Raw genomic sequence first — 13,652 nt, 5'->3', positions numbered from 1 at the left:
CTGCATTCTGCATTCCTGACACGGGCTGTTTCAGAGCCGCTCAGTCTCTGGAGGGATCTGCACAGGCCTCTGGAGGGCTCTGGAGGGCTCTAGAGGGCTCTGGAGGGCTCTGAAGGGCTCTGGAGAGCTCTAAAGCGCTCTGAAGGGCTCTGAAGCGCTCTGAAGGGCTCTGCAGGGCTCTGGAGGCTGGTAACCGAGAAGGCCCCGATGCGACCACAAGGGCTCCGCCCGAAGGGGCAAGAGGCAAGCCAACACGAGCACCGCCTGTGCGCCAGGCCGCCCTGCATGCTTGGCGGGCCAGTACCCAGTTGGCCCACTATCCAGTTGCAAAGGCCGCAGCAACCCACAAGATGCCGAAAGCCAGTCGAGGAGTTGAATGTTTGGCAGGTCGGCGGCACCGCCGCACAGTCCAATCTCGCACCCCTAATCCCCCCATAACGTAATCATAAACACCATAATAACTAGAAAAGCCTCTAGGGCTCAACTCCTAGCTCTGAGGGAGCGCACAACGTTTTCGTTGTCGCCTGTTGCTTTCGTTGCTAACTTTTTGTAGCCTGTTACGGGCTCTCGGCTTCCGACTCTGGTTCAGAACTGGTTCAGACAGGCGCTTGCGCCAAGACTTTTGCCTCGAACTCGAAGGTCCATGGCGGCCGGCTCGCGGCCTCCGCGGCTGGCCGGGCGGGTTCTTCCGTGTTGCCTCCTCTGTGGTTGAAGTGTGTGCAGGTCGCGGAGGGCCCTGGTGGTCGCTCGTGGCCCGTCGCAAGTTGTGGATGTGTCGATGTGCTCCTCGGCGCCTCTCCTCGTGGCGCCTGGTCCGCCATCGTCTCTGCCGGAGGCTTTGCTTGCTCTGCAGATAGTGAGGTTACCTGGTGTCGCTCGTAGCAAGCCGCGTTAACGTGCCGGTTTGCGCACGCTTCTCGTTGTGCCGGTCTTTCTTTGTCACGTGCGGTAGGCAGCAGGTTTTGCCGGTCGCGGGTACGTCCCGGGTGTGGGTTTGTGTGTGCCCGGGTGGCCCGTGCGCCCGGGCGCCCGGGCGGCTGGTGGGCCTGTGCGCCTCCGAGCGCATACAGGGCCTATTTGCAGGGTCGGTCGGGGTTGCAGGTGGGGCGGGTGGAGGGCGTTGTGCCCGTAGAGAGGCTTCGTGGGGTGTTGAGGGTTTCCCTTTGTGTTCTGCTGCTTGCTTGGGCGCCGTGTGTGCGTGCTGGTTGGTCGTCGGGGCGCAGGTGCGGGCTTCACTGTCGGGTGTCGGGGCTCGTGGGGCTGCCGGTCCTGTGGGGGTATGCTGGTGTGTGCGTCAGGTGACGGGCGGCTCGCCCCACCCGCTCGCCTCTCGCGTGTGGTGCCGTGGGTTGAGATTGGGCCTTCGGGCGTGGACCAGACATAGTGCTTCGGCACAAGACTTTGCCTACAGACGGGCCTTCGGGCCAAGACATTGCGCGTCTATGATGCCAGACGAGAAAATGAGTGGTGCTTGCGTTTGATGGGGCTGTTGGCAGGCCTCTGGCCTGTCGCGCCTTGTTGTGCGTGGGTGCTGCCGCCAAAGTGGTGCATTCATGAGCCGCGCGTCCAGTGATGCTGATGTTAGGCGTGGCTTTGGCGGGCGTTTGCCTAGCTTCGACACGCCTGCACAGCTGTGAAGAGGGTCGGTAGCCAAGGCGGGGAATGGCGGCCTCCCTGTCGCCAAAGGCAGCGTACACGCTGTCCCCTTTTTGTAACCCGCAATCATAACGGGAATGGCGGTCTCCCTGTCGCCGAAGGCAGGGTACACGCTGTCCCCTTTTTGTAACCCACAATCATACGTCGCTGTCCCCTTTTTGTAACCCGCAATCATACATCTTCGGCGACAGGGAGACCGCCATTCCCCGCCTTGGCTAACGTATGCACACTGTAACTGTAACACCTGCCATGAGGCACCTACCATTAGGCGCCTACAGAGCGTCATGTCCCCATGCAGCAGCGCCTCATGCCCAACTCGCCTGGCCGGCACCAGCCTTTCATACCAGTCTCAGCTCACCATATACAGCAGCCAGTCAGCCTTCACGTCAGCCTGGCCGCAGCTAAGCAGCCACCCTGGTTTATTTTCTGCGCCGGCCTCAACGTTTTGACACTCGCCATGCCGCACCCTCCTTTCTGCCGTTCTCTTTCCTCTTGTCCTCGCATGTACGTACTACTCGTGGCTCACCGCGGATGCCTGGCTGTGTTCCAGGTGGGTCTCTTGGGGTTCGCGTTATCACAACGCATCGCAGCCTTCGCTTGGTAGTCTGCGGCCAGTCTGCGCCAGCCCAGCCTCTGACAGCCGTATACACCAGCTGAGAGTCACAAGCATTAGGACGCCGGAGTGGCGCAGCTTGGCGCGCGGTTATCTCGTCAAAGGTAACGTAGCAGTTGCGGTCGCTGCTCATGCTCACGCTTCTCTTTTTGCTTGTGCTAGCTCACTGGCCTCGGCTCTACAACGTCATGTTCGCTTGTGCGTGTTGCGTTTTTTCAAGCATTTTCAATAACAGGAACCTACTATGAGGCACCTACCATGAGGCACAAAGCCCAAGCCTAGGCGTTCACAGACCGCAACAAGCACTTACTGGCATACACCACCAGCCCATGTACCCCGCAGCTCGTTAGCACCTTCATTACCTGCGAGGGGAAGGCACGGATGCCACGACACGCTGGCCAAACTGTTGAACCCCATGGGCCCATCGCTTAGGCCCCATCTGCCAATCCCAGCGCCGAGTTGGGGTTGGCTTCCTGCTTCTTTCTTGTCCCTTCCAGACAAGTCTTAGCCATTCCATGCATTTGCAAACACTGGTGCTGCATAGATAAGGTTCCAACGAGGCAGCCAACTCTCATCGCCAGCGACCGATTGGGACTGAACGTGTCGTCCGTGAGCAACATTTTAATCGCTCGGCCCTGAGTGATACTTAGCGTTATGGTCGTATCCCACCACTCCTGTAACCTCAAGGAGTCCACCTTAGTGAGCCAAGCAGGCCTTCTTTGCGAGCGGCCCTTGGCAAATGGAGGAAGGAGAGAAGCTGCAAAAGGAACTTAGCGACATAGGAGCCGAGATAGCCAAGGTGTCGGCAGCGGCAGAGTCGGCGAAGGATGCCGAGGACAAGCGGTATTTCCGGGAGAAGGAGCTCATGCTACGGAAGAAGGAGCTCATGCTTCTCGAAGCGCGCGGTATGTTTGGAGCCCAAACAAATTCATCATGTTTATTGCGTGGTCGGCATTTTGTCAGATATAGACTAGGTCAAGGTGGGGAGAGCTCGCGCGCCTCACCTCCACGTGTCCCCCCGACCGCTCCCATGTCTTGCAGCCTCGGCGGCTGGCCTGGGCGTCGGGAGCGCGGCTGGAACTGGTGAGTTGGTTGTGCTAGCCCAGACTTGACCTGAGCTAAGACTTCGGCCCTAGTGCAACTGCGGTGGTGTAGTGCGGAAGTGTTTGAGCTGTCGTGAACAGCGCTGCTGCTGGTGAGCAATGCGAGAGGCGGTCGGGTGAGCAACGGCACATTTTTAGTTCTTGGCTGGCGTCCTGGGCAAGCACGAGAGAGTGATTAGGGCCAACCCCAAACATTGGGGCACCCTTCTTCTCGACGGGCCTCGCCCCTAAGCGCGGTGCGGAGCGCACCAGCCCCATGTGAAGCATCCCGGCATGTTGCGCTTGAATCCCCGATGGCGCAACCACCGCCTCTGTCTCTTCAGGATACAGCTTGATGTGCAATAATCCTGACCTGCATACATGTGACGTTCTCGTCATGCAGGCGCGGCGGCAGGGCCGGGCCCCGGGAGCACGGCAGCTGACGGTGAGACCCCATCTGCATTGCAGGGCCTCTAGGCCTGGCGCTCGTGGGAAGGGAACCGATCCTCAGGGGGAACGCTTGGGGTTTGGCTGAACGCTTATGGCATTAAGACGGGTGAGGCCAATTTGAGGCTCGTCTGCCCCCCGCTACGGAAGCAAGAAAAGAAGCGGGGCTTTGTCGGGGGAAGCGGAGGCGGGTGCTGACCTATATCAGAAGGGCAGCAGAGAGGCCGTCGCGCGGTGGGGCGGGTGGGTCGTTGCTGGGGGCTGCGGGGTGAGCTGGTTGCGCCCACTCGTGTTGGGTGCGTGCTGGGAGCTGTAAGAGGCGGCAAGGGGCGGCTGGCGGGTGGCGGGCCTGGCCCCAGCACCCGCCCAACACCCGCCCCAGGGGAGCTCGTATAGAGCGCGCCAGCTGTAGGCAGGTTGGGGTGGGTGGGCGGGGCGCTCGCTCGGACATGGCACGGTGGGTGCATGGGCTGCGGCTGCTGCTGGTCGCGACCTTTGTCCGAGCTGCGGTCGAAGGAACGTCTAGGGAGCCAAGTGACAGGGGATGCAGACCAGGGGAGTTCACCAGCACCAGCAGGTGGTGGGCGGGGTGCTGGGACATGGTATGCACCAAGGGTATGCACGCGACGATGGAGTGGGCTGTCATGTCATGTCGCTGGGTACTGGTGCAGCAACTGGCCTCTCGTGTAAGCCGGCATCCCTTGTGGTCCTGCATGCATAGCACCTGGACGACAGCGGCCAGTTACTCATGTGTTTGCGCCTTGTGGGCACGACGGGCTACTCGTGTACAGGCCCGCCCGCTTGCAAGCTGCGGCTCCGGCAAGACGTGCAGAACACGGACCTGTACTTCTTCGAGCCCATGGACACCAGCAGCGCTGCAGCTAGCGCCGCAAGTCCGGGCGTGAGCAGCGGCAGCTTCTTCCTGGACCCCGAGGGCAAGCAGAAAGCTGAGCTAGAGGACTGGCTTGGCCTCGCCATGGACTTGCACGGCAAGGGCAAACCCATCTTGCCGTTGTTCGTCAACGGTCAGGTCAAGGTGGGATACCCCGTGCGTGGTTGGATCTCAAGCATGACCCAACATGCGTCTTAGAAGGCTTTTGAACGTCGCGTGCTGACGGGTATACGCTGCGGCGGCGGAGTCCCGCTACACCTGGTGGCTGCTTTTGGAGTTTAGATACACGGTCTGATGGGGTTAGGTACTCCAAAACTATACGGAGCATTCTGTCGTTCTTCGCGAATACTTGGAAAGCAAGGTTTCCTGCGCTCGGAGTGTACGTGGTGGGGGACGTGACCTGTGTGTGTGTGGGCTCGGGGCCCATGCGCGGCATGGGCTGCCGTGCCTGGCGAAGTAGCCCAAGTGCAGGCAGGCGCTCGCTACTTTTCGAGTTTTCTTACTGTCAGTACTGACGCTGTCGTCCCCTGCTTTCATACCATTGTCATCTTGCGCCCACCGTGCGCCCGTTGTGCAGAGCGGCAAGTCCTACCTGCTCAACGAGGTCCTTCCTGCTGTGGCCAACGCCTACTACTGCAGCGGCGGCAGTGGCCGGCAGCACGCTGGCACGGAGCTTGCGGAGCCCAACTTCCTGCGCGTGAACTGCTTGGACTGCGACCGCAGCAGCGGCACTGGTGGCTTCCTGAAGGAACTCCTCTTTAAGCTCAAGGAGAGCGCCGTCGACCAGCGGCTCTATGCTGCCGCCAGCACGCCTGTGCCCAGCGACAGCTCTGCGGGCGCCATGGCGTACGCCGTTCGGGACTTCATGCGGCGCCTGCCACGGGACCGTCTGAACTTCCTGCTGGTCGACGAGGCGCAGAGCTTCTACCTGATGGCGGGACCGGCCGTGTTCGGCGACGGTGCGCCGCGTGGCCCAACCCTGGACGTCGAGGCGGTGCTGCACATGCGGCGGTACGTCAGCACATTACTTTACCTGAACGTGTCGCGTGTTCACATGTATGGGCATGGGAGGATGATTGGCCGTGGTCAGTGTTTGTTACGCACCTGACAGCGCATTGCATTGCATGTGAGGGGCAGAAGACATTAAAGGGTACAGGCGCTTACCACTGCACCAGGGCGGCAGGCATCTGCTTTTTACAGCCCCAACACAGCAGGCGCAGGGGACTTCGCTGAACATGGGCACTGTTTCCCTTGCCTTACCTTGCTGCCTGTCACCTTGCATGCCTGGTTACCTTGCTTGCCTCACCCACAGCATCCTCAAGGTCCTCCTGCTGGACAGCCCCCACTGGGTCGCCTGGGCCGTCACAGGCAGCTCCATGGCGACGCTGTGGGCCAACGTCGCTGCCACCCCGGTGAGCCATTGGCATTGCAGTTCTGGGACACAACACTCTAGCTAGAGCCCTTCCACGGACCGCGCCGCCTTTGGGTGGAACCGTTAGCTCCTTCCCTGCCTTATCTCCACAGCCCAGCCACGACCCCCCCAAAAGCTACTGCAGCGCCCAACACCTTTTTGCTGTGCATGTTGCCGCAGACCAACGGCTTCTCCCTGATCATGCACCACCGCCGACTCAACCTGAGCCCCACGATGCCCCTGGAAGCGCTGCAAGTCGCCTGGGCGCAGCTCAAGGCCCAGGCCAAAACCTGGGATTCGGTCCGGCCACTGCCAGAAGACCTGGCCTGGCAGTCGCCGCCGCAGGTCGCCATGCTGGCCTACCTGTGCCAGGAGTGGGGGTACAGCCGCACAGCTGGCACAGCCGCGGAGCTGGTGGAGCAGACCATGACGCAAAAGCTCATACCCGAGGTGGGGCCTACATCTTATAGCAACCGCGAATCAGCAAACGTGGGTGCTAGCTGTGAAGGAGTAAACTCTTTGCGTACTGGCAGGTCAAGCCAGACGACGGTCCATCACCAACGTGTTGTCGCTGTTCGTCATCCCTAGGTGCTGGCGGACCTGCGCATGGTGCTGTAAGTGCTTGGCCAGCCTGCGTCACAGTTGCTACTCCTGCGGGAGCTGCTGGACCCGGCGGCTGGAGTGGAGTCCGCCAAGCTCCCATTGGCGTTCAAGGTGCTGCTGGGCAGCTTCGCTACCACGCGTGATGACGGCACGCTCTTCCTGGACTACCCACTGCTTGCTCAGGTGCTCCAGGTGCGTTGGTCATGTGCAGCCAACGTCCGAAGCTGAGCAACCATGAGGCCATGGTGGGCGGTCATACTGCACACTGGGAAAGTGGGAGTTTGCTGCTGGATGCCGTTTTGTGTTCTAGGCATCGGGGGGTAGGGACAGGCTCACGAGACAGGACCGTGCAACACCAGCGGACGCGAACTTGTCCGCTGCCCTTCACCAGAGATACTCGCTTCCTGTCGCCATACTCCTCGTCAGGCGGTCACCACGGAGTCTGGGGAGCTGCTGGACTCCATCACCGCCGTTGAGTCAATCAGCGCCAAGATGTTCAGGGAGCTGGTTGTGCTCGGCGAGTGCTGCAAGTCGGGATCATTCGACAGCCTCGAGGACCTGCACGGCCTCCTGCGAGAAATGGAAACTGCACTCGCGCTCAAGCCGGACGCGCTGCTGGGGACGGTCTGGTTTACGAAGGTACGAATGCCAGGGAAGATGTCGAGCATGCGCCAGCATCATGTGTTTGACGGACTACTATTATCATCATGTGTGCCTGCACACACATCGTGGCGTGTTCTAACGGCACCTACTGCTCACCCGTCAACCCAACCACATACGGCTTCAAGCGGAGATGCGTGCGCCTGTGCATTCTGGCCTCCTTTGCGTTGACCACAGCGCCCGGTGTTTCATCTACCTGCAGGCCCTGGACCACCGCTGCAACAGCCGCGGCGGCAAGGCCAACTTCGAGAAGACGCACCGGGCACAAGCTACCGGGGACGCCAAGGTTGGGCTGCGCTGGTTCCACGCGCTGCTGCGCAACGTCCTCTGCCACGGCTATATCTCGGAGCAGCAGCAGGCCCTGCGGGCCTACCCGCCGCAGCTGGCCGCGCTCCACAGCAGTGGCCGTGTCGGCAAGGTGCTGACCAAAACGTACGACAGCCCACCGCCCGCACGCAGCAAGGCCCCGGTCGCGTCGGCTGTAGCAGCACCCAGGGCGCAGTTGCAGCCGCCTGGCGCAGGGCCCGCCGTGCGCCCCATTGTTTCGCTGCATTTGGGCAAGCGGCTGGGGCGTGCCGCTGGCGCCGCCGTCATTCCGCGGCGTTACGTGGCGTAGACGTGAGTGGTCCGTACCACCTGGCAGACCTGAATCATGTTATCACGCGGTGTGAACCTGGCATGTGCCGCTGCTGAGAGGCGGGTCGTGTGACGAAATTCACAGCTTTGCCCGATGAGGTAGCCCCGGCGCGCGGTGCGCGTGGTGGTGGGGCTGGGTGGTAGAGCAGCAGTGCCTGTGCGGGTGTGCAAGAACTTGAGTGGCGAGTTTCTTGGCTTCTATGAAGACGCGGTAACCAATTGCATGGCGCTGCTGCTGAGAGGCGGGCACTCCCTCGGCCCGATGAGGTAGCCCCGGCGCGCAGTGCGCGTGGTGGTGGGGCTGGGTGGTAGAACAGCAGCGCCTGTGCGAGTGTGCAAGAACTTGAGCGGCGAGTTTCTCGGCTCCTATGAAGACGCGGTAACCAGTTGCATGGCGCTGCTGCTGAGAGGGGGGCACTCCCTCGGCACTGGACGACTTTGCTAAGCACATGCTGCAGCGCGGCTTTGTGCTCCGCCGAATGGCGGAGGCGGACCTGCAGCAGGTGGTGGACGGCTGCAACGGCCTGCTGCCTCCGGGCACCACGCAGATGACGCGTAGGACAAGTGTGCGCGTGTTTACGGTCGCGTTTCGCGGCACCATCACTGAGCACTGAGCATTATTGGCAGTTTTACGAGTATGTGCGAATGCATTTGGAGTACTGGGACAAACCATGTGTGCGGACCTGTTTGGTGCCCCAGGACACGGGGAGGAGGACGAGGCGGGGCGGGGTCCATGTTACATTGAAGGGGTACGAGTGCTAAGTTTGGCACGCTTGCCTGATGTGCCTGTAAAGCTTGCACGTTGCTTTGTAAATACGTTGTGGTACCTAAGTCTTGTTTGTGTGAACTTGAGGGGGGGTACGGATGCTAATTTACAGCATAGCTGGGAATTGTGAAGCGGTATGTGAAGGGGTTTCACAGGGACTGAAGACTGTGTGTGTGTGAAGGGGGTTAGTCGGTTAGCGATTTGACAGGCTAGGGCATTAGGGCTGATGACGAAGCGGTAAAAGGCCAGTTAGTCCGTGTACGTTGTGCGCCTGTAAAGCCTGTACCTTTGCTGATAATGCTGAAAGGCGTGTCAGTACCTAAAATTCTGTTTGTGAAAATTTGGAGGGTTATGGGTGCTGTTTTACGGCATTGGTAGGCAATGTGAAGCGGTATGTAGAGGGGCTTTACAGGATAAGAAGGGGATGTGTGGCCGTTCGTCGTTTAGGATGGCGGTGGACGGCACATGGCAGCAGGAAGGGGCGGGGTCAAAGTGAGTTGGGCTGTGAGGCATGGGTGTACAGGCATGCTGCGCGGGGCATGCTTGTGTGGCGTGTGCCGCCGGCAACGCTCACCGAGCACGCACGCACGCACGTGCTCGTGCACAAGCAAGCTACGTGTTCGACCCTTCGTAACATCCCGTGACATCAAGGCCCTGTCCATCTACCTACCGGTGCAGTGGCCCCACCTGTTGGGCAGTAGTCCTCTTGCAGCCGGCGGCGGCGCCCGCGGGCGCAGCCAGTCGGTGGCGAGGCAGCACCCAGCACCAAAGCTGCGCGGGAAGGAGGCAGGTTGGAGGTGGAGTTGAAGCCGGCGCAAACGCAACACAGCGCCAGGCGCAGGCGCCGCGCAAACACAGGCGATCAGGGGTGCCAGTCTCCAAGACTGGACCGCCAGTCAGCGCGCGACACGCCCCGGCGCGCGCAGGGGGGATTTAGCCGGCCGGAGTCAGAATACATATTGTTTATAGGCAGCATTAAAAAACACTATGTATTCTGACTGAGCGGAGCGCACCACAGACGGAATGCGCGATGTTGCTTACCTTGCATGCCTCCTGGGCGCGCGCAGCCGCGGAGCGGCGCATGGTCGGCTTGCCTGCGGAGTGCTGGGACGCATTCGAGGATGGCGACCGACTCAACGTGGCGAGTTGACCCTCGCAAGGCGTCGCAAACCTATCGCGGCGGCAGTAGCTCCCAGCACGTCCTGACTCCCTCCGGCCCCCGCTACTATATCCAGCCGCTCCGCTGCAAAAGCACAAGCCCGCGAAGCTACAGCACACACTGGCTGGGTCGTTGCCGTACACCCCCGCTGCTACTACCCAGCACCTGATATTCATGCCAGCCAGGCGATAGCACACACTAGGGGTCATGCATCGCGTCTTGAAGTGCGGGTAGAGCTGGCGGTCAATGGGGTTTGGGTCTGCATATTCCTGCGTCTCGGTAAGTCCACTGTCGCCAATGCGCCTGGCGGAACGGAAAGTTATCTAAGTAGGACTCATCCGAAGATGGGAGGCGCTGAGTACTGCCAGGCGCTGAGTACTGCCCAGCGCTGAGTACTGCCCACTGGTGGTCAGGAGTCATAAAACATGCTCGGCACTCGTGCCAGCCACAGTTAGTTTCTCCAGGATAGCGTGTGCAAAGGCCGCGTTAAATGTTTGCCGCATCAACACCGTTCCTGCTGGATCAGCGACAAAGTTTCGAGGTCGCGCAGGCGGAGCGCGTTCTCGCCCCAAACCTGCCTCAAACCTGCCTCAAACCTGCCTGAAACCTGCTGGGTCAACCTGCCCCAAACCTGCCGAAACCTGCCCCAAACCTGCCCCCAAACCTGCCCCCAAACCTGCCTCAATTCTGCCTCAAAGCTGCATCCCCAAGTCACCCCAATAAATAACAAATGACCCAGTCCATCTCCACCCAGTCTACTTGTCCTCCTGCTCTGTCGCAGCTCCCGCTCTCGGCTCTCCACTCTCCACCAACACAAACCCGGCCGCAGAACCTTACTTGCTTCTTGTACGTACTTCTTGTACTTCTGCTGATAGTGCCTGCTGCACAAGCCCCGGCACCTGATCGGCTGGCCGCACTGGCTGCAGCCACCACCCTGGCGTGGAGCGGCGGCAGCGACCACGGTCTTACGCTTCTTCCAAGCCTCGGTGGCGCGGTCCGTGCAGCCGGCGGGGCCCAGCTCGTTGGCCATGCCGGAGCCAAAGCTGGTGCCGCTTGGGTAGTTTTGGTGAAACGGTATGTAGAGGGGCTTTACAGGATAAGAAGCCCCCAAATAATGCCAAATCCAGCTCCACCCAGTCTACTTATTGTCCTCCTGCTCTGTCGCAGCTCCCGCTCGCAGCTCTCCACTGTTTTGCGGGTCCCAGAAAACGCCCTGAGGGCCGCAACCGCCTACAAACAAGGCGCCGTGCCTAAGCGTGTGCTGTTGGACCATTTTAGAGACTATGCTATGCAATGTGTGTGATCCGAACGCTCCCGAGGTAGAACGAAATGGGTGTGGGCGCGCAGAAATGGCGGGCAATGGCGGCGCACGCAACACTTTTAGTTGCGCCTCCTGCTAATCTCTGTGCTCTTCATGTGGGTCGGGACTCTCTTTGCCCTTCAGGATTTCACCACCACGCCCTTTCCATGTACCATCGCATGCTCGGCACTCGAGCATGAAATGGTTGGTGGTGCATCCGTTCTGCAGTGCAACATTTTGGACGCGCTTGGGATAGCTAAAACTGTCGGGGCATTACGAGCTCTGGGGCAGCCTGTGGCAAGCTGGGTCAGTGGCTAGGCTACTCATTCAGGTTGTATGGCTGAGCGCGGCTCAGTCTGAGTCCAGCATGCAAGCGGCCTGCGCGCCGAAGGAGAACTAACACGGGCTGCGCCAACACACAAGTGAGCACCGGCAAGTTGCCAATCCAGCACCGGCAAGGCGTGGCATAGAGCACCATGCAATGGGTGCATGGGCGCGAGGGCAACTAGGCCCCAGTGGCTTCACCAGTACTACTCCGCTCGCTTGCACGGCAGCCAGATCGCATCTGCGCACCCTCAAAACAGCCATGCCGTCGAGGCAATGTTGCATCCGAGGCAGCAAACGTGCCTCTTGCCTTGGGCACTCATAACGACAGCAGTTCAGACGCAGACAGTTGCGCACTACTTGCGCCGGCACTCCCACTCGTAGCACGTGCCATACATGCCATGCCTGTACCTGGCGGCCTTGGTGCCACACTTGCAGCAGCCGTCGGGGCCCAGCAGCACCGCTGCCGCCTTGCAACGCGCCTCCACGAAGGCCCGAGGTTCAGCCCCAGAACGGCGGTGGCTCCTGGACTGTCGACCCATCGGCGCCACGCCCAGCGGCCAGCAGCACCGCGTTCTTGATTCACGTCACTATGAACTGCAGAGATTTCGGCTGAGTTTCGGCTGGGTTTCTGCGCAGTTTCCTCCGAGTTTCCTCCGAGTTTCGGCTGAGTGTCCGTCGAGTTTCTGTGCCTCGCTCCTTTCGCCCCACAGCGCGGCGCCGCCCCCGCCGCGCCCGTTTCAGTGCAGCCCCCTTGCGCGGCAGGGGGCGGAGCCAGCCGCCCCTCGCCGCGCCGGTCAGCCGCAGCCGCGTGTGAGCTCTGATGCAGCTCAATCGTAGGTAGGAAGACTGACGCGCCGCACCGGTGCACGCAGTGCACCGCACGCGGCCATGTCCTCACCTGGCTGGATCACATCCCATCACATCCCACACGCCACTTCCCAGCGCGGCGCCCCGCCGCGCCAGTTACAGTGCAGTCCGTGTGAATCCCGTGTGCAGCCCAGATGCAGCTCATGGAAAGGCGAAGCCCCATGCATCCCATCTGAGTTTACACGCAGCTCACACGCAGCTTCCCAGCCGGCACCACATGCAACTGCCAGCTCCCACTCGTGCGCCACGCCAACCGCCAGCCACCACCCCCTGACCTCCGCCGTACACCTATGCACTCATGTCGCTTCGCAGCCGGTCTCCCGCGCAACTTCCAGCTCCCAGCCGTACAGCTACCCGACTCATGCCAACGACCCATGTGCGTGCCCCCAGGCTCGGCAGCTTCCCAGCCGGCCCCCCGTACAACTACCAGCTCCCAGCCGCGGCAGCTACCGACACCCAACCGCAGCTCCTGTACGGCTGAGGGGGGTGGGCAGCGCTCGTATCTTACGAAGGCAGGGGCGGCGTCAGTGGCCGAATTCCTTAAAATGGCTTCGTTTAGTTGACGAAACAGGCTGCCGCCGCTTCGTTCACCCCCAAAATATTTCCGGGGGCTGCGCCCCCGACCCGCACGATGTCGACACCGACACGACACGCCCACTCCTCCCCTGCTTCCCGCCGACCCAACCTCACTCTCCCAGTCTCTCCCCGCCAGGGGAACCCCTGTCTCCCGCCGTCACCGCCGTCAACACCCATAGATACAGCCCTTTGAGCCTTCTTACCATATGCCACGCAGGTTTCGGCCGTGGAGTAGCCGCTGGAACCCCCTGTCCTTGGCCAAAAGTGGCCGAAATCCCAAAAATGTCTTCGTCTGTTTGCCGAAAGACCCCCCAAGATCCCATGCGTTTTGGCCGAAATTCCAAGTCAAGATAAAAAAATTTCGTCCGCCAGAGGCCTTTTTGGGCAAATTTCGTTCCGAACGAAGGAAGATACGAGCGCTGGGGGTGGGGGTGCCGTACACGAGTAGTTGGGCGTTAGTTGGGCGTTAGTTGGAACTGTCCCAGGATGAAGGTTTATCTATTTTTTTCTTAGAGGCGCAAGTGGAGCACGCCTCCAGGGTTCGAGTGGGCGGGTGAGGATTGCGGACGGCTGTGCCGTGAATTTAACGCTCCGGCACGGTTACGGTTTTGCGTAGCTGCGGTGTGTGGCTGCTCGGCTGGATCATAATGCGGAACA

The 13,652-nt window shown here is 60.8% G+C and overlaps 3 protein-coding genes across 4 annotated transcripts; 2 read left to right on the top strand and 1 right to left on the bottom strand.

Annotated features, from left to right (window-relative positions):
* The first annotated feature begins 2,265 nt into the window (after positions 1–2,265).
* On the top strand, positions 2,266–7,151 carry CHLRE_13g588405v5 (uncharacterized protein). Of its 2 annotated transcripts, none has more exons than XM_043069711.1 (9): positions 2,266–3,174; positions 3,311–3,352; positions 3,755–3,796; positions 4,590–4,834; positions 5,268–5,701; positions 6,003–6,102; positions 6,282–6,551; positions 6,690–6,896; positions 7,131–7,151. In XM_043069711.1, exons 1-8 carry the CDS (start codon positions 3,009–3,011, stop codon positions 6,717–6,719), a joined length of 1,329 nt encoding a protein of 442 aa, XP_042917686.1. In that variant the 5' UTR covers positions 2,266–3,008; the 3' UTR covers positions 6,720–6,896; positions 7,131–7,151. The 2 variants fall into 2 exon arrangements, with proteins under 2 accessions (XP_042917686.1, XP_001693884.2); XM_001693832.2 differs by having other exon boundaries at positions 6,635–6,896.
* Positions 7,152–7,205: 54 nt separating this feature from the next.
* On the top strand, positions 7,206–9,415 carry CHLRE_13g588386v5 (uncharacterized protein). Its single transcript, XM_001693830.2, has 2 exons — positions 7,206–7,343; positions 7,567–9,415. The coding sequence occupies exons 1-2, from the start codon at positions 7,284–7,286 to the stop codon at positions 7,978–7,980; spliced, it is 474 nt and encodes a 157-aa protein (XP_001693882.1). The 5' UTR covers positions 7,206–7,283; the 3' UTR covers positions 7,981–9,415.
* Positions 9,416–9,983: 568 nt separating this feature from the next.
* On the bottom strand, positions 9,984–12,195 carry CHLRE_13g588368v5 (uncharacterized protein). The gene has a single exon (XM_043069710.1). It carries the CDS (start codon positions 12,089–12,091, stop codon positions 11,906–11,908), a length of 186 nt encoding a protein of 61 aa, XP_042917685.1. The 5' UTR covers positions 12,092–12,195; the 3' UTR covers positions 9,984–11,905.
* Positions 12,196–13,652: the final 1,457 nt, after the last annotated feature.

Source organism: Chlamydomonas reinhardtii, chromosome 13 (assembly GCF_000002595.2).
Source record: "Chlamydomonas reinhardtii strain CC-503 cw92 mt+ chromosome 13, whole genome shotgun sequence".
Lineage (NCBI taxonomy): Eukaryota > Viridiplantae > Chlorophyta > Chlorophyceae > Chlamydomonadales > Chlamydomonadaceae > Chlamydomonas > Chlamydomonas reinhardtii.
Note: the sequence above shows the minus strand (reverse complement) of the source record. Positions and strands in the feature narration are given on the sequence as shown.

Coding starts and splice junctions, on each gene's coding strand:
- CHLRE_13g588405v5 (XM_001693832.2), top strand. CDS start 3,009: ATGGAGGAAGGAGAGAAGCTGCAAAAGGAACTTAGCGACATAGGAGCC. Junction 4,835..5,267: donor TCGTCAACGGTCAGGTCAAG/GTGGGATACCCC, acceptor CCCGTTGTGCAG/AGCGGCAAGTCCTACCTGCT. Junction 6,552..6,634: donor CGCAAAAGCTCATACCCGAG/GTGGGGCCTACA, acceptor GCGTACTGGCAG/GTCAAGCCAGACGACGGTCC.
- CHLRE_13g588386v5 (XM_001693830.2), top strand. CDS start 7,284: ATGGAAACTGCACTCGCGCTCAAGCCGGACGCGCTGCTGGGGACGGTC. Junction 7,344..7,566: donor GGACGGTCTGGTTTACGAAG/GTACGAATGCCA, acceptor ATCTACCTGCAG/GCCCTGGACCACCGCTGCAA.
- CHLRE_13g588368v5 (XM_043069710.1), bottom strand. CDS start 12,091: ATGGGTCGACAGTCCAGGAGCCACCGCCGTTCTGGGGCTGAACCTCGG.